This window comes from Zonotrichia albicollis, chromosome 17, assembly GCF_047830755.1.
Source record: "Zonotrichia albicollis isolate bZonAlb1 chromosome 17, bZonAlb1.hap1, whole genome shotgun sequence".
NCBI lineage: Eukaryota > Metazoa > Chordata > Aves > Passeriformes > Passerellidae > Zonotrichia > Zonotrichia albicollis.
Window position 1 is genome coordinate 13,047,111 of NC_133835.1, and position 19,584 is coordinate 13,066,694.

Sequence of the window (19,584 nt, forward strand, 5' to 3'; positions counted from 1 at the left end):
CAATGTTTTTATTTCAACTGGCTCCTTTTCTGAGTCTCACTTGCTCCCTGCCCTCCTGCCCCATCTCAGCCTGTCCTCACAGGCTTGCACAGTATCATTTCTGCTCACTGCATCAGGATTGACTGTGCTGAATCAATGAAGTTTAGCTGTTAACTGTACTGATGATGCATGAAACAGGCCCAAAATTATCTATTCCCTGCTGTCCTGCCTGTTGTCACAGGCCTGATCCTGCTTCCTTTGCTGTTGCTGCAGCTTCAAGGTGCTGCCAGTCAGTGCCAGCAGCAGCACTATCAATATTGAGATCATATTCTGTATCTTCCCCTGCTCCCTTGTAAACAAATACAATTGTTGACAATCTGATGGGCCCTTCTATCTGGTTTTATGGGGGTATTAGGAGACAAATGTAGCAGATGCTAATACAAAAATAGTGCAGTAATGACTTTGCCTGCTCTGATTGTTTCTGAGATGACCCAGCAGATGAGCGAGGGTGAGTAATCTGCCATCTGAAGTTCTTTGTTCTTTCATCTCTTCTCTTCTCTGCTGTCCACAGCCTCTGAAAGGGAGAACACTCTTTAATATGTGTGTGTAAAAATGTGTAAGAGTGTGTGAGAGAGTTTGTAAGAGAGAGTAAGAAAGTGAGTGTGTTGAGTGTGAGGTTTTTTTCAACTTTTTTCCTTAGGAGTTATGGCTAGTGCAGCTACATTCCTTCATCTTAGCTGTTATCTCCTGAGTAATTTCACTTTTTCTCGTCACTTCTCACATGATACACAATTCCAGTACCTACAGAAATTGTAATTGAAGCTCAGGGATGACTGGTTTGACCTGCAGATGTGTGTTATACCTGGCTGAAAGCCCAGGTCATCTTGGCTGGGACCTTGCCTCTAAGCTGTTCTGTCCACCTGTAAATGATGCTGGATTGTCTGGAATGATTGCAGCAAAATACAGGTTTTGGTTTGGGGTTTTTTTTCCTCCTTTATACTTGTGGTGGTTTGGAGAGTTTGTCTTCTGCAGAGATACTCTGTGTGGAAGGAAGGGCATTAATAAAGTTTATAGGAAGCATTTTATGAACTGAAATGTAGCTGTAAAAGGCAAGGCAATGCATTTAAAGTGTAACCCAGCCTCACCTCCCCTGCGGCTGTAAGGGTGCTCCCAGCATCACCATTGACTCAAATCACTCTCTGTCCTTGTAAATATATTAATTAATTTGAACCTGTGGGTGCCAGTATTTTGTGGGTGCCAGTGTTCTGTTTGTAAGGACTCTGGGAAGCTCCCAGGTGCTCCTTCCTGCAGCATCTCCTGTGGAGCTGTGAGCAGGGTCTGCAGCATGCCAGCCCTCAGTGAGGGACCCACACATAAATCCAGAAATCTGAGACACTCCAGAGCTTCATGGTCCTGGTGACTGGGCAGCAGGGTGGGCAGTGTGACCGTGTTCACAGGGGTGTGAGGATGAGGGGAGAGACGAGGATCTGACTCCATGTTTCAGAAGGCTGGTTTATTACTTAATCATATATATTATATTAAAACTATACTAAAAGAATAGAAGAAAGGACTTCATCAGAAGACTAGCTAAGAACAGAAAAAGAAAGAATGAATAACAAAGGCTTGTGTCTCGGACACTGTGATTGGCCATTAATTAGAAACAACCACATGAGACCAATCACAGATGCACCTGTTGCATTCCACAGCAGCAGATAACCATTGTTTACATTTTGTTCCTGAGGCCTCCCAGCTTCTCAGGAGGAAAAATCCTAAGGAAAGGATTTTCCATAAAAGATGTCTGTGACAGGGCAGCAAGAGCTTCCTGTAAATACAGGGGAGTGGAGTGCACAGGCTGTGGAAGTGCAGAGTGCCCATCTCTCATTCATACATCTCCACAGCCCCCTTGTCCGAGGCCATGCGTGGCTTGAAGTGGCAAGTGAGCAGTGAAGATGAGGAATGGGAGGTGACAAGTGTTCTCCTTGGTCACGAACAGCCCGTTTTGGGGTGCTGAGGGAAGTGCTGACTTGCAGAAGGGCTGCACGCACGGCGCCCGGCTCCCGGAGCTGCCGCGTCTAGACGGAAAACACGGAAAAGCAGGTTGTGTCACTTCAATGTGATGTCTGAACCTGTTAGTTTGAAACGTATTCTGGAATAAAAATTATGCAAAATTAAATTAGTGTGACCTTGCTTTGCATTTGGAGGCGGAATATGCCCATCTTGTAAAGCCTAGTGCATTTATAACACTTCCCTTGGGGAAAATTACAGAGAGAAATGGAATGAGGTCTCTTCTAATTGAAAAGTGACAATGATTAGGAAGCCAAATACAAAATGTGTTGAGTATTTTTTTTCTTGTTTTGTTGTGTGTGTGTTTTTAAGAATACCAGTAGAATTATAAATTATGTGCTTTGCAGTTTGGCTTGTTTTTCATTCCCCAAAGGCTTTTTATTAGCATAGCAGCTGAATTGCACTTGTATAATAGCATATTAACTCAAACTTTGGGTTTTTAATGATCTTTCTTCATTAGTTTGACTGAGCTGCTTGGATAAAAATCTTACTGAGCATATCCAGCTTTCCAGTGTGTTGGGTTTGTTTTCCCTTCTGCAGAAAAGAAGCCCGTGAAGACAAGTTAAAACAGAGGGAGAGCTGGCAGAAACTTTGGTGCCTCGAGTGGATATGAGTCTCTTGAAACATGAAAAGCACAAATTGAGTGTGTGTGTGTGTGTGTAGGGGGGGTGGTTTGTTTGCTTTGACTTTTATTTTATTTTTTCCAAAGGCCAGATTGGGCAACCTGAGTGTTCTTGGGATTAAAGCAGGATGGGTTTGCTCCTGGGCATGGTAAGGCTGGGCTGCTGCTCAGAGCCTGGGCTTGGGGTAGGGATGGGGCAGGAGGAGCATCCCAGCTGGAAAGCAGCATCCCCTTTGTTCTGGTGATCATCCTGGGGCACCTCTGCCTGTAATCCTCAGTTACAGCAGTCCCAGGGCCCTGAGCATGGATGACACACTGGTGTGTTGTCCCAGATGCTGATGGAATTCCCATCCTTTCTTCTGCTTCAGGCTCTGCTGGTTCTGTGTCTGTGTGTGCAGGAATTCTGGTTTAGGTCATTTGTAAGGGCACACCTTGTGTGTTCCTTCCTGGGAAGGAATTTCCTGGGCCAAAACTTCACCTGTGTCACTGAAGCATCAGGAGCAATTTAGCAAGGTTTGGTTCATTTAAGGCATCTCTTGTCCTAGCAAAGGAACTTTCCTTTATTGCTACTTTGGCCTTGTTTTTCTTTAGAAATATAACCCTTTTTAACAGAAAAGGAAGTTTTTCATCACCAGCTTCATTTATACTTTTTCTTGTGTTTTCTTACCATGGCCAAAGCACATGCTGCATTTTGAGGCTGAAGTGACTCATCTTCTTAAAAACATTTAGGGTTTTTTTTGCTTACTTTTTTCTTTTCCATAATGATTTGTGCAAGAGGGCCCTGTTCCAGCCAGTTCCTCCAGCACAGGGGCAGCTTTTGGGTCCCACAGATGAGCTGTGCTGCTTTGGGGCCGGATCAAATTTATGGGATTTGGTTTTCTTCCATGCTGTTCCTCTCACAGTGGCACTGGGTGACTTGTTTGGGTTGATGTGAAAGACCCAGAGCTTATCTAGCATTTTTAAGGCAAAACTCCTGTACAATGTTTGGCTTTTAATCCCTCTCTTCCCACCCTGTGTGCAACCTTCCAGAGGAGAGGCAGCTCCATTTTAGGGGTGCTGGAAGGATCTGGGCTCAAAGTCCCTCACCCATCCAGCTCTAAGTGCCAGATAAGGCTCCTGCTTTCAAGGCATAATTCTGCTTTCTGCAGGCAGTGGGCAGAGCTGGTGGAGCATTTTGGGCAGTGGCAGAAATAGCTGCTGTTTAGCAGAAAGAGCTCCAAGGTAACTGGCAGCACTCACCACCTGGACTGTTTTCTTGACATTTATTTGCTTTTACTGGCACTCAGATGCCACCTGTCAGGAGAAAACTTTCCATTAAAAAAAAAAAACAACAAAAAAACCTAATAAATTTGCCTGACTCAGCAGAAGCCACCCCAGCTGGTGTGAGTGGTGCCCTTTGAGGTCTGATGGGCCTTGCTGTGTGCCTGCAGATATATATGTGTGTGTCTGTATAGATTAAATATAGATGGCAGCATCCATGATAGCTTAGGGCACGGCTTTCCCAAACTGGATTTTATAGCTGTCGCTGCTGAGAAGCAAACAAGCTGTAAATCCCCAGAATGATTGAATTTTGCTGTCTGGCCCCTCCTTTGTGCTGGGTACTGGAGTTGCTGCTGCCCAGTCCTGGGCACTGCTGGCCTGAAGAGAAATGAAGGGAGTGACTGAGCAGTTTGGGAATGGCATGTACTCCCTGGGCACCAAATTCATGGAAATAATGACCCAGCACAATGTTTGCCTCCAGTGCTCAATTTTCCTAAGCCTCAGAGAGGTGTGAGGAATTATTTCCTTAGGAAATTTTAGGAGCGACTCCTCACTGCCTGCCTCCTGCCAAGTGTCTGCAGAGTTAGCTGGATAGTCTGTTGTTTGCTTGTTGTGTTTGTTTGGAGGGGTTCTGGCAGTTTTCCTTTCTGCCAGTTGAAGCCACTCAGGCTGCCACTGTCAGCTGGCCGAGCCCTGAGCTGTCTGGAGCTGTGGGATGTGGCCCCCTGGCAGAGCATGGCACCCATCTGGCATCTCACCCCAAGGCAGGAGCTCTGCCCCCCTGCTTCTGCTTCCTGTGGTGGGTGGGCAGCCTGGGAAATGGGGGCTGCCACTGCTGCTGGGCTGGGCTGTCCCCTGGGCCACCCCTGTCTGCCCTGGGACAGAGGGAATGTGTGATGTGCAGGGATGTGCCGAGGAGGGCTCAGTCCTGGCCTCCCCGCAGGAAGGAGTAGTGGTGATGGGAAGAGAAATGCAGAAATTTAGCTGAACTGTTTCATTGGGATGAATTCTGTTGGTTCATGGCTCTGCAGCCCCAAGAGAGGCACATGAGGCACTGGGATGCTCCTGGCTTTGTGACACCCAGGAGGTCTTTGGGAAGTCCAGTCTGTGCTGCAGCTGGGAAACACTCTGCAGTGTAGATTGTCTGCAAAGATCCCTCCTGGAGAGTCTTCTGTGACACTGAAAAAGTGAATGGATGAGGTTTTTGTGGGCTCAGGGCACACAGAGCCCACGTGTGAAGCTGTGGCAGGAAGGGTGCAGCGCTGCCAGTGTTGTCTCAGCCACTTCAGTTGTTGTTGTGCTCATTACCTGCTGCTGTTCCTGATGGCTCAAATCTGTCTGTCTCTCTTGCAGCGGAGCTGGAGTTTGTACAGATAATCATAATCGTGGTGGTGATGATGGTGATGGTGGTGGTGATCACGTGCCTGCTGAACCACTACAAGCTCTCTGCGCGCTCCTTCATCAGCCGGCACAGCCAGGGCAGGCGGCGCGACGAGAACCTCTCCTCAGTAAGTCACACCCTGCTCCTCAGCCACACAGGCCAGGTTGTGTTGGGCCTTGGCATCATCTGTCTCTGTTATGGGGGTGAAGGGGCATTTTTGGGGTGCCTCTGGCTCTTTAGGATGCTGTGTGTATGGACAGCCATAGCTTCTGCCTTTGCCCTGTGCTTTGCAATTTGGATTTTGCATTAGTGAAGGGACTGCACAGGGATGTTCTTGGCATGTCCTGCTCCTGAAACCACCACCCCCAGCTGGTTGGGGTTCATCTGCCTTGGTTTAGCAGTCCCAAACTACCCAGTCCTTTGGCTCCGGTTGTCTCAAGGGTCTGTATAAAAACTTCCTTGGCTGCCCTGCAGAGAGCAGGAAATCGTGAGTGACATTAATTTGCTGCAGTTTTCACCAGTGCTGCAGCCATTACTGTGGTGGAAAGGGCAGAAATCACTTGTCAGCCAGACCAGCAGAGATCTCTCCAAGGGGATGTGCGAGAGGCTCTCTTAACCCAGGCTCCCAGCTCCATAAAAGCCTGAGGAGAAATGTGTGAATTGTACCTCTGACAGGGATTTGAGGGGAAGCCTCAGCAGCCTCAAGGCAGATGTTGGTTTCTGCAGTTTCCTCAAATGTAGTGGCTCAGAGAGACTTAGAAGGATGTATAGAGAAAAGACATCACATTTTCTTGGAGGGGAGCATGTACTGTTCACTTGTGCCTCCCCGGCTTTGTCTTCAGTGCAGGGATGTCTTGTACAGATATTCTCTTTTTTAGCATTCACCCTGAAGGGTCTTAGAACCCTTTAAATGGGGCTCCCTCAAGGTCACTGCTGCCTGCCCCCTCCTCTGCAGGCTGGACACACCACTGGTGCTGTGTGCTGCTCTGTGTGGGGCTGTGCCCCCTGAATCAAATCCATACTTGCTGCAGGAAAAAGATTGAATACAGAGATTGCTCAGGGGTCCTTTCTTCTATTTTTCCATTTTCTTTCCTCTATTATTTTTTTTTGCGAGGGATATCTAAGATCTCTCACTAAGCCTGCCTTCAGTGCCATTGCAGGCTGCCCGGGGCTGTCCCTCGTAGCTGCTGTTTTGTCACACACCACACACTGCAGACAGAGGTCCCTTCTTGTCCCTTCTTGGCTGCTTTTTGAGGGGGATGCCCCGTGGGAAGGAGAGCTGTGCCAACCCCAGCCCCATTAACCCCTTGTTGTGTGGGCTGTGAGCGCTGGGCTGTGATCCCAGCTCAGGCTCTGTTCCTGCTGCAGTGGGATGGAGTGCTGGGAATGCCTGATCCCACGGGATGCTGATCCCACGTTAAAGCAGCTGGTGTGAGGGTGGAGATGGCTCAGGCACCTCCTGCTTTGGGGCTCAGAGCCCAGCTCCCCACACACATCCCAGCTCCACCCGGAAATCTTGTGTTCCTCGTACGGTCCCGTGCACCCGCTGCCAGCAGCAGCAGGGTGTGGGCATCCGAGCACATGAGTTATTAAAAATAGCAGAAACATTGTTTGCCCATGTTCAGATTCTTTCACTGTATTATCATGTCCAGAATGTTTTACCTGCACCATGCCAAATGCGTCATTTTGTATTTTCAAAGTTCAGCTCAAGCCCTCTTTATTTTAATGCAGTCATTTCTGTGTTCTTAAGTGGCCGGCATTTTTATTTTCTTTAAAAAGAGTTCAGAAGGGTAACACAGAAAGAAAAGAGAAAATGACCAAAAATTTCAGATTGAATGAAAAATCGACTCTTTAAAAAACAATTCCTTTTCCCCCTTTATTGTCTTTTTCTTTTAAATTTTACCAAGCCAAAATTTTTAGCCATTTTTTGGCTCAGCCCTGTTACTTATCCAGCCTTCAGACACATCAGTGATTAAATGGCTTTCCAGCAGTGTTTGACCTCTGTGCATCTGCTCAACCCCAGTGAGGATGTGGAGTTTTCAAAACCTTTTTTGGAGCTAAGGAGAGAAATAGGAATGTATCATTTTGGGGTTATTTTACATTTTTCCCATCTTTATGGTTGTTCCCCATCTCCTGCCCCGTCCATGCTGTGTGTACAGCACTGCTCATTACAGGGGATCCGGCATAATAATCACCTGAAAGGCAGCACCTTTGGTGTCTGTCAGTGGAAAACAGTCTGAAGGAGGGCTGGAGCCTGGCAGGCAGAGGCCACGCTGGGCTGGATGCTGCTTGATGCAATCCATTAAACTTGCACTGAACTTTTTAAATCCCAAACTTCATTTTGGTGTCGTGACCGCAGACGGGCACTGGAGCTGCATTCGCGCTTTTCATCTGCTGAAATATTAAAGCAGTTCATCCCATGGTCAGGGTGCTGCTGGGGCTGCTGGAGTTGTCCTTTTTTTGTTGCTGCAGCTCAAAAATTACAGCTGAAGGAGAAATTAATTTCCCTAAAGGGTTTTTTAATGCGGCTCTCACTGGCAAGCAGTTTTTGTATTGCTTCATGCGTTTCTCCATCACCGTTCTTGCTGTACTTAAACTCTTGTCTCCTCATGACAAGCACCTTTGATTTTCCAGAACTAAGAATATTTAAGAAATGCTACTGATAACTTTTTTTTCCTTTTAAAATGGCACTTTCTCTGCACCTTTGTGACAGTGGTATCCCACTCCCCCAAGAAACAGTACCTTTGTGTCCCCCAAAATAGAAAATGAGTCTTCCTGAAGGCTCAGAGACTTAATCTGTACCATGCAGCTTTACAGAGAAAATTCTCTGACATCACTAAAACAAGTAGTTCTAAAAAAAGTTGAAGATTGATGTCTAAAAAGACATTTTAAAGTAATTTTAGGTTCTGCAGCAAGTCCTGCAATACTTGATGAGGCTTTTACAGCTGTGTTGCTCCCAAGACAGCAGAATCTCACCTTTCATTTCAGAAACCTGTGGCTTTCTAGGCTGTTCACTGTTGAAATGGATTCAAGTCCTAAATATTCTGAAAATCAGAGGTGGGTGAGGAGAGGCTGAGGATCTGCAGTGATGTTGCTCCTGCAGTTTTGCTTGGTTCATTGGGGCTGTGGAGCCATCCCAGGGCCAAAGTAAAGGCTAAAAGCAGGGATGTATCCTGTCCTGAGGCTTTGCCCTCCTCTGACTACTGATTTCCAGCACTTTTAATTCTGCCATGGAGTTTTTAGGGGAGCTGAGCTGCTCCCCTGATGGGTTCATGGTAGTGTGTGAGGCAGAGGTTGGTTTTGGGGAGCGCTGGGTGCCTTTGGTGGATCACCCATGGGCACAGGAGTCCTGAGAGAGGTGGTTAATAATGGCTGCAGAACATGGGGCTCCTGTCTGCTCCTCCTCTCTCTGCTCATCCCATTTAATGCTCTTTCTGCTACTCTTGCATCTACGTGTTGCCCAGGGCATCATTCCTGGACCTCATCTGTACAAACAGATGACTGTGTGTGAGCCAGAGCTTTGGTTCCAAACACATGGGCAGCATCTTGGTGAGGCTGTGGCTGCCTGGGCACTCGGGGTAGGGCGTGTTTGGGGTGGAGCAGCCCTGCCCATCCCCTGCCAGGGCTGGGAAGCACCAGGAATCTCAGCAGCCACCCTCGTGGGAGCTGGCTGACATCACTCCCGGGAAAGGGGGGAGCAGATGGGATATTGCCATGGCGCTGCCCACTGCCAAGTTAAATATAAAACATCTAGCAGAAGGCAGCGGGGTACTCGCTGCTCAGGAAGTCTGCCACGGGGGCACGGCAAAGTAAACACAATTTTGGGAGTGCTTCCCGCTCCTGCCCACTGCTGTGGTGTCCTTTGGGATGAGGTGACAGGCTGGCAGCGCCTGTGGTGGCTCTGGAAATCCTCCCTGGGCCCTTTGGTGTCAGTTGGAGGTGAGGATTTGTCCTGTGGCACATGCAGTTCCTCTTGGATCATTTGGCTGCTGGGGGAGATCGACTGCAGACTCTCCCTGCAGGCAAGAAATCCGTGTAAAATGGACCAGACTAAACAGCCCATGCCTGTGTAAACAATTGCATGGTGGAGTGCCGAGGTCTGCAGTGAAATAGGGCTGTCCTGCTCAGGAAGGGCCATGGGGCTGCAGCTCAGCCAGCACATTGCCCAGCTGTGGCCAGGGAGCTGCTGGCATTGTGGCATTCACCTCTGCTCCTCAAGGGGCTCCTCAAAACCCCTTGGAGAAGGGGGAAGGCTCTGGGCAGTCTCATTTCCATTTAAATCGCTGATTTCCTTACACTGGCACCAGCCCTGCCTCGAGGTTTGTGTGCAGAGCTCAGCTTCAAAGCCCAGAACCTGATGGATTCTCTCTGTACCTGACACCCCGTCCTATGCCAAAGGAAAAAATACATTCCAGCATTGGGGAAAAATGAGAAAACGGGAGGGTGGGGTATATAATGGGTGATTTCTCTGGAGATTTTAATGTGGTGCTGGTGCTGTGTTTGGGGCAGGTAGAGAAATAGGAGTTCTCATAGGAGGAAGGTGTGTGGTTTCCTCAGACCAGCCTCTCAGTGCAACACTTAAAAGGAAAAATGGGGTTTCTTTTTCCCTTGGCATTTTTTTTTCCACTGGTGCTAAATACTTCTGCCTGTGCCTGGCTTACTAGTGCCAGAACTGGAGATTCACCTGCAAGGAGCTGGGAAGTTCCAAGTTATAATTACAAGCCTTCTGGCTGTTTTCCTCCAGCTCTGCCTGCCAGAGGGATGTTGCTATATGTGAATATTAGCAATATTTAAATATTGCAGTTCCTAAGGCAAAAAAGTCTGGGGTGAAGTGTGCATGCTCAGAGTATCACCAGCAGATGGGAGGAACCTTTGTTTGTTTGTTTTGATCATGAATTGTAAACTAGTCTCAGAGTTTGGGGGAAATTGTGGCTTCACCCTGCCTGGGGTTGTTGGCACTGAGGTTTGGATCTCAGGATCAGGGCGATGCTTGCAGTGTAAGAAAGCCTCTGCACTGCATTCCCTCAGTCTATTTAAGTCAAGGACCACTTACTCTTTGGAAAAAATACTCTGAAACCATCCTGTTGCTACAGAGTTTTTTTCTTTTTTTTTTTTTAGCCAAATCAAAATTAGTCTTAACATTTGGTTATTCACTTATTATCTTTATTTTCCCATGATGTCCGTGGTTGTGAGCATCAGAATGTGGGTGTGAGGGAGTTTTTTTTGGTTTGGTTTTTTTCTTGTTTTTTTTTTTTTTTTTTTTTTAATCTTGTCATTATTTCATGGAGCATTTTTTGATGTCTTGTGAATCACCCACGGCTCATGGATCACAAATTGAAAAATACTCCTCTGGCATGTTTGAACCAGGGAAAGAACCGTGCTGGGGGTGTGGGGGTGGCAGGGGGGAAGTCTGCACATGGGAGAGGGCTGTTTGGTAGTGCTGTTCTCATCATTCATTCTGCAAACCATCCATTAAATGGAGATGGAGGTGCAAGGGGAGGGAAGTTCTGCTCAGAAGGGGTGTTTTCAGTGGCCGTGTGGTGACACTGGAGCAGGTACCCACATGATGCCCAGCACACACGATCGCAGTTGGAGATGCTGGTTGGAGTTGGTGCAGGAGGGCAGGAACACATTGGTGGCAGTGTTTTCTCCAGGTGACACCTGGCACAGCCTGTTGACAGCAGGAGCTTGCACCCCTGGCATCACTCACCCACACAATGCCCAGCACACACGATCATAGTTGGACATGCTGGTTGGAGTTGGTGCAGGAGGGCAGGAACACATTGGTGGCAGTGTCCTCTACGTGACTGTTTGCAGCAGGAGCTTACACCCCTGGCATCGCTCACCCACACAATGCCCAGCACACATGATGGTAGCTGGAGATGTTGGTTGGGGTTGGTATGGGAAGGCAGGAACACGTTGGTGGCAGTGTCCTCTACGTGACTCCTGTTTGCAGCAGGAGCTTACACCCCTGGCATCGCTCACCCTGGCCTCTCTCTCCTTTCCCACGCAGGAGGGAAGCCTGTGGCCTTCGGAAAGCACCGTGTCGGGGACCGGCATAAGCGAGGTGAGAGCGCTGCCCGTCCCGCTGTCCCGCTGTGCGCCAGCACCTCCCGCCTCTCACCCCTCTCCTCTCCTGTCCTGTCCCTTCCAGCAGCAGATCTACACCCCGCGGCCCAGCGAGCGCCTGGCAGTGCCCTCCTTCCTGCAGAGGGACCGCTTCAACCGGTTCCAGCCCACGTACCCGTACCTGCAGCACGAGATCGACTTGCCGCCCACCATCTCGCTGTCGGACGGCGAGGAGCCGCCGCCCTACCAGGGACCCTGCACGCTGCAGCTGCGCGACCCCGAGCAGCAGATGGAGCTCAACAGGGAGTCCGTGCGCGCGCCCCCAAACAGAACCATCTTCGACAGTGACTTGATAGATAACTCCGTGTTCGGGGGGCCGTGCCCCCCCAGCAGTAACTCTGGCATCAGCGCCACCTGCTACGGCAGCAGCGGCAGGATGGAGGGGCCGCCGCCCACCTACAGCGAGGTGATCGGCCACTACCCCGGCTCCACCTTCTACCAGCACCAGCAGAACAACAGCGGCATGGCCCCCATCTTGGAGGGCAGCAGACTCCATCCCTCACAGATCAATGGCCTTGAGAGCACAACGACGACGACGACGACGGCGTGGAACAAAGAGAAAGAGAAACAAAAAGGGCACCCCTTTTAAAAAAAAAAGAAAAAAAAGAAAAAAAAAGGAAAAGTGAAAAAAAAAAGGCAAGAAAGTAAATGAAACACTCTGCACTTCTCGTTAAAAGAAAAAGGAGAGAGAGAGAGAGTTGAGGAAGATGAGCAAAGAAAAAAAAAAAGAAGCCCTTCCCCATCTCTCCGTGTATAAATATTTACTTGTTATGTCTGGTCTGAATGCACAAGCCTACCAAGCTTGCAAAAACATTTCTTTATTGAGCTGTGTCTAGACGTTTAAAAAGGAAAAAAAAATTCAACTGTAGTCTTTTTTTTTTTGTTTGTTTCTAGTTGGGCTGTGTGTGAATGCTTTTTTTTTTTGTTTGATTATTTCACTTATCTTTAAAAACAAAATATTTGCACAAAAACCATTTTGTTTAAAGATCTGCAATATAAATATATAAATATATATTAAAAATAAGAGAAAGTGTATGTGTAAGGAGCAGGAGTATTTTTGTATTAGAAGAGGCCTATTCAAAAAAAAAAAGTTGTTTTCTGAACTAGAAGAAAAATGGCAATTTTTTGAGTGCCAACTCAAAAAGCATGTATTACGTTGTAAAAAAACAAAAAACAAAAAAAAATCAAAAGCAGGGGTTTAGAGTTATTTATATAAATGTTGAAATTTTGCACTATTTTTTAATATAAATATGTCAGTGCTTGTGTTGGTCAAAGCCTCTATCATGTCTACCATGAACCTGTTAAGGGATCTATGTGGAAGTGAAGAACAAAGTAGCTGGAAGGGGAGGAGGATCGCTGGAGTGGAGATGCCAGCCCTGGGAGGAGCGGTGAGCGAGACTGCAGCTTATGCAAATCCTTAATTTCCAGAGTCCCTGCGCGTGGCCGCCGACAGCCACGGCTTTTATACATTCCCTACAAAGCAAGAGGAGTTGGTGTGTGTCTGTCTGTCATCCGGTAGGATTATTGGAGTAACAAGGTAAAATGAAAACTCCCTGCTTCCCGCAGTCAGGAATGACTGAAGCAGGCAAAAATTACTTGATTTTTTTCTTCTTTTTTTTTTCTTTTTTTTTTTTTTTTTTTTTTTTTGACAACCTCTAACTTTTTGGAGGGGAGGGTGGTGGGGGTTGAGAATAAACTTCTGTGTCTGAAGGAACAAAAGTGTTTTTTGGTTTATTTCTTTCCATGTTCAACTGAAGGGCCCTGTTTGGAGCCAAAGCGGTGGTTGTGGAAGTCGATGTGAGGAACTGGTAACGCACCCACTGGCTGCCCTTCAGCTGGGTTTAAATGTCTCGTTGAAAGGACGAGGTGGAAGGTGTGGTGCTGGTGGTGAACATCATTTTCATTTTGTTTCAACCTCCCAAACCTCAGTTTGGGATGAAGGGGCGCAGCCGTGTCCCGCGGCGCCGCCGTCCCTGGTTGTCACTATTTTTGACATTTGTTATCCAGCTAAAGAGGCACCAGGTACAGTAGATGGAAATGAATCTGCTCCTGTGTTGTATTAATTAAAGGCTACAAAAATAACGCTTAAGGCTTTAGAAACAACCCCCCCTTACCTCTTCTGGGACATCCTCCCCCCAGGTCCCGCTGCCCTCCCGCCGCCGGGCGTTGCGCGCGGGTAATTTCTCTCGGTTTGGAAGCGCTTTGTCTTGCTCTGCTCTTGTTTACATTTTCTGTCACCTCGGTGTCTGGTAGGGGCCTCACCTCGTGGTGAATTGGTAGGTGACTGAGTGAGTGAGTGGGGAACCTGAGAGAGCGAGGGGAGAAGGCAAAAGGGAAAGATCCCGCTGGGGTCCCGTCTCCGAGCGTGAGGAAGGGTCGGTAGGGAGCCACAGAGAGCGAGGATTTTACAAGGGGGTGTGATTTGATTTCCTGCAGGATGCTATCTAGTAGAGTGACATAAATGAAAGATATAAAGGCAATAACTATTGTTTTTAAGCAACTTTTTTATTACTTGAAAAAGAAAAAAAAAACCATAACCATGAGAACGGTTTTGAAGTTCTGACCATTTGAACAATATTTATATATATTTTAAAGAAGATGATGAATAGCTGAACTTGAAGTTTGATCATTATTGTTTTGCTTTTTGCTTTTTTTTTATTTCTGCCTAGAAATAGTCCTGTACCTTCTCAATACTTCAAACTGCTTTTCCACAGCTCTTGAAATCTTCATAGTTTTACAGTCACTTAACCTAAATTTTGATGACCTAAAAAAAAAAAAGGAAAAAAAAAAAGAAAAAAAAGCCACAAAAAATAAAGTAATGCAAAGGAATAAATCTAGTGTGTCATGAAAGGTACAAAACTGGTGAATTTGTACGAGTTTTTAAAATGTATCTTTCCTTTATGTAACATGTCTATTTAGTGCCTTATTAAACAAACAGTAACCCTCCCTTATTAGAGAGGGGACACAGAATCATCGTTAGCAGTACAAGTAACCAGCGTCTGGTCTCTTGCTCCTTTGGACCTTGCATTCACTTTTGCAGTCCCTTTTTTGCGGAGCAGCTCCCTGTGCCTGGCCACACCTGCTGCTCCCTTGGCCGCTGCTCTGCTCCGACTGTTCTTAGGGAACTTGAACACGTTTTATGCACATTATCCTACCCGGGGAGGTAGGAATCTGTGGTGGATATTGTAACTGAGATACCAACCAAAAGAGAAAGCGAAATATAATATCTACTGCCCTCTTGAGCCAAAATGCGTGAATAGTGTTGTTGGGGTTGGGTGTGTTTGTTTTTTTGTTTTGTTTTTTTGGGGGGAGGGAGGGGGGTGTTGTTCAGTGACCTGAACTAGTTTTGTTTGCTATTAAAAAAATACGGTTACCTCAGCAGATTTTGGGTGGAATATGCATCACATGTTTAAAACTGAGCAGTGAGTAAAGAGGTGGTGTGGGGACCAGAGGTTGTTAAGAAATGAGATTGTCTTGTCACAGGGTGTCACCTGGCCACCAAACCCCGTGGAAGAGTCAGGGAAGTGGGCAGGGGCTGGATAGGCACAGAGGGGTAGTGGGAGAGGGTCTGAAGATGCAGTGCAATTGAACCCAGCTCTCATGCTTGAAAGTCCTCAAAATTTCAACCAATTCTCTTTTCCTCCTATTTTTTTCCCCTCCCTCCCCAGTCCTCTCCCAGTGTGAGCTTTTATTTGTCTAGTGTCACCCCAAGCTCTGCGCTTGAGTGATCAGTTTGTTGAGTTCCTGGATCCAGTTTCACTTACCTCTTTCTCTAGTTTGGGGAGCTTAATGAGTGTGAAATGGGGTGGCTCATCGACACCAAATTTCTGTTGCAAATGATGCCTTTCAGCCCATGCATGCACAAACCCCAAACTGCCACCTTTCCCTGTCTGCTGCAGCTCCAGTGGGGAGAGCCCCAGGTCCCAGGCAGTGGGTGCAGCTCCTCAGCAGGGCTCAGCTGTTATCTTTTCTTTCTTCTGTCCATCCCTCTCTTTGCAGTCCTGAGAATTGTGTATTTCAAGTGCAGATACCAGATCTGGGGCCCAGATCGACTCCAAGTTCTGAATGGGTGTTTAGAAATAATGGTCTGTTCTTTTTTTATTATTATTGTTGTTGTTATTGTTGTTATTATTATTATTACTACTATTTAATGTTACTTTTTGCCTCGGGGTCCATTTCTTCCCCATTCCCATGTCCTGAATTGCCACCAAGGCAGGGAGTTTGCTTTGCACACCCTTGCTGATGTTCCTCTGGCCTTGGTGCAGCTCAGTGGAGAGCGGTGCTAGAGTGTCCTGCAGCTGCCAGCACAGAGATTCAGGCCCCTTAAAAGTGATTTATTTTTAAAGAAATGCAGAAGAATCAAAGCATTGCTAATGCTTAGCAACCTCATGTCCTAGCCTGCCTTTTTGCTCGGAGTTTTAAGTCGCGTTAGCTTTAAAAGGGGTTGTTGATCTTACAGAGTTTCTTAGCTTACAGTACAGCAAACAGCATCCCTAAAGTGCCCCCAAACCTCACTGGCCTGGAGTGGGAACGTGGCTTTGTGGATTCTGGTGGGGTGGAAGGATGGGTTTCACTTGGGGCTGACTCTGGTCAAACACGAGTTCCCTTCACAACCCTTGGTTACACCGGTTTGAAGACTCAGCTTTACTAATCCAGCGTGTTGTTTCCATAAGTGTTACAAAATTCATTCTGTCTTAAGTGGGGTCTAAGGAAATCCAATTGCTTTCTGGAGAATCACCCTTTTATACATGTATTGAATTATAAAATTGCACTAACTGCTATATTAAAAAATAAGGAAATCAAAGCCCAATGTTTTTCCTAAGGACTGGGAAAAGACTGAATCAGATGTGTAGCATTAACAGTGCTAGGCCAGAACAGAATGAATTTTAATCTCTTCTGTCTCTGAACTGCTCAGAGATATTCTGTGTACAACACAAAGCTACAAATAAAAACAAAAAGAAGTTTTCCAGAAACTGCGCTTCAAATTTTTGCTGTACTATAGAAGCTCATGAAGGACAACATTAAAGTCCTAATTTGCCTGCCTTATAGACACATTTCATTGTATTAATATTTTCTTAAACTTCCAGTTGCATTGTGTTGGCTTTGGAGTTTGTTATAGGCAGTCCTGTATCCTGAGTTCTGTTCAATTTAAACTTATGTAAACTATTGACAGCACATGCAATGCAGTACTTATCTATATTTTGCTGTTTTAGTATGAATATGTACTCTGATGCCAATTTACAAAAATCTGTTGTAAACGCTTCTTGTGTACCAGTAACCAATAGTGGCAATTATATGTCATTCTAAAAGCTGCAATACTTATACAATAAATTTTACAATACTTTGGAAAATTTGCCTTCACCTTTTGCTTTGTTACCCAAAAAAAAAAAAAAAAAAAAAAGAAAAAAAAAATCAGGGTTTGTCAACACAATGTAATTTCAGTTTTCCTATTATCTTCTGGAATGTTGGAAAATGAATGTGCTCAGTTTTGGATATTTGTGTGGGTTCCCCTGGTTCTGAAGCACGGCCCCAGCTCTGCATTGCCACCCCTGGAGCTGGAGCTGGTTCCTGGTGCATTTGCATGCTCCCTGTGTGTGTGTGTGCACGTACAGCTCTTCCCTTTGGAGCAGAGCAGGTGCATGGAAAGCTGTTTCCCTTGGAGCAGGGCAGGTGGCACAGCTCCAAGCCCAGAAGAAGCATTCCTGCTTTGCACACTCTGTCCAACCCTCCTGGTCCTGCCTTCCAGCCGAGAGCGTCACTGATGGTCAGAAGGTCTTAACTTGAATAACGTCAGTCAACGAGAGCTGCACAGATTGACTCAAATCCTAAGCACAGAGAATTTGTGTGACTTCTTTTTTTTTTTTTTTTTCCTTTCTGAAACTGTGGTCAGATTGCAGTGATCACATTAAAGCGATTGAAAACTTGACTGTTTGCAGGGGGTTTTCTTTTGTGTGTCTGAAGGATGGATGGATGTCCTGTAGATTCACCCAGACCTGGGGCTAAGGGATGTGTAGTCATTAATCCCCGGAGTTTGCTGCCAGCTCTGCCCAAGCCCTTGGTCTCCCCAGCTCTCCTCTCTGGCTGGTCACAAACCTTTATTTCAGCTGGCAGCACTGTTAAAAGTGTTAAAAAAGTTAAAAGTGGCCCCTGGCTTTGACAAGCATCTCCTCCAGCTGCTTTGCATGGGCAAGTGGTGAACACTTGGCTTTGCTTTGGGCACGAGGAGCTCCTGTGGCTTTCAGCGGGATGCTGGATGCTCTGCCTGTGCAGTTATTTGCAGCACAGCCCCAGGCTGATGGTCAGCTGGGAGAATGTCCCTGGTAAGGAATGGAAGCAGCTTGGTTGCAGCCCAGGGAGGAGAACCCCAAACCCACCCCTGTGGCTCCGATTCTGGAACCGAGATGCTCACCTCCTGGTTGGGGTTGGTTTGTGGGATTCCTGTGTCCCCTGTGCATTGCTGCTGGAAGGACAGCCCGGGCTGACACAGTGCTGGAAAGCAGCTGGCCTTGGCTGCAGCACTTTCCCTGTGGTAGGAAGTCAGATGATTTTAAGGCTGTGCCAATGCTGTGACCCCAGCGCTGGCTTGAGCAGCTCCAAACCCTCCTTCCCATCTCATGCCCAAAGAAACAGCAAAACACAAAATTGCTGAGAGCAGGCAATGCCCCTGCCCCAACCCCAGGATCACAAATATCCAAGTGGAATACATCCACCTTGCCCCAGGCATGGTGAGGCAGGGACAGGGCAGGGTTTGGTTTGAATTGCTGTTTCGAAATTACATTTTTGGAGTCACAGCTGAAACCAACATCTTCCCACAGAAAAAGAGAACTCAGCTGAAACCACATTTTCCAAAAGGGAATTTTTTTTAAATGACAAAAAAATCAAGTTCAACCAGTGCAGTGCGTGGGAATGGGCAGAGGTAGCTGTTACTTAGCTACCTTTCCATGTCTGCTGAGGAGATCTGGGGACACTGCAGCACCACTGATTGGCAAAAGAGTATTTTTAAATTTTTGGGTTTTGGTCGGACTTTTTTTTCAGCTCAATGGAAGAAACAATTTTGTGACTTTTGGAAACCGCAGGTGGCAAACCTTTGATTTTAAACAGATTTCTGTGCTGCAAGTGGAATGGGAGTTAAGGAATCAGGTTCAGATTTTCTCCCTGCTTCCAGCATCAAAGCCCTTCTTGCAGCTCTTGTGGGCTCCATGGTGCACTGGCTGGAAGGTGCAAATTCCAACTGCAGAGAATTTAAACCTCATAAAATCACTTTTTTTTTTTTTCTCTTTTGTCTCTATATTTTTCTGTTTGTCCAGATCCAGCCCTGCCTCTCTGCCATCCTCGGGAATCTGTCCATCCTGCTCCTGCTCTTCTGGCAGATGATTCATTGCTCAGGCTCTTGCCTGTGTTTAATCAGGTTTGTGCCTTCAGGGCACCAAGCAAAACACCTCTGGGGCTTGTCCTGGTGCTCAGGGATGCTCCCACCAGTGATTCCCTCCCAGGCAGGACAGGGATGGCTTGGGGTGCTTTGGGATGGGGAAAGTGTGAAACCTGGCATCAGCCTCTTGCATTTCCCTGGGTTGATTTATTGGAGGTTTTTCCTCCATGCTGTGCAGGCAGAGCCCTGTGTCACCACGGAGGGAGGGGAAGCCTTGAGCAGGGATAGAAACCCTGGGTAAAGTGGCTGGAAACAGATTTTCCCTGCAGTGATGGTTTCACTGAGATTTGCTAAGACAGCAACGTGCTCTCACAGGGATCCTGCTGCTGACTCTCCCAGCTGTAATGGGAATTTACTCCAAACACTTGCTGCTATCCCTTAAAAAATAAAATAAAATAAAAGTGAAGAAATTCCCACTGCTTTGGCATAAAACAGGTCTGTGTAGCAAAAGCAAAAGAGCAGACAGGAGAGAAGAGGAAATAATTCCTGCCCTACTGCCCAAGGGTCCCTTCATGTAAGGTCTGATGGCATCAAAACTGATTCTCCCTCCCTCTTTCCCCTCTCAGGAGCCCTGCAGACAGCTCTGCCCTCTCCTTGGAACACGGTGCAGGAAGACTCAGGGGCTTTGCAGGGACAGGCAGGAATGGGCAGGGACAGGCAGGAATGGGCAGCTGGCCCAGCTGGGGGATGTGGCCCAGGTGGGCACAGTTTTGCCAAGGC

General features: G+C 47.0%; 1 protein-coding gene across 3 annotated transcripts in view; it reads left to right on the plus strand.

The window, feature by feature from the left end:
• Nucleotides 1–14,250, plus strand: part of PMEPA1 (prostate transmembrane protein, androgen induced 1) — a 42,062-nt gene extending 27,812 nt beyond the window's left edge. For 2 of the 3 annotated variants that reach the window (XM_074553911.1, XM_074553913.1), the window contains 3 exons: nt 5,279–5,433; nt 11,320–11,373; nt 11,461–14,250. In XM_074553911.1, the coding sequence (XP_074410012.1) occupies nt 5,279–5,433; nt 11,320–11,373; nt 11,461–12,024 (773 nt within the window). In that variant the 3' untranslated portion in view covers nt 12,025–14,250. The remainder of the gene's footprint in view (nt 1–5,278; nt 5,434–11,319; nt 11,374–11,460) is intronic. The other variant, XM_074553912.1, reaches the window with a different exon arrangement.
• Nucleotides 14,251–19,584: the final 5,334 nt, after the last annotated feature.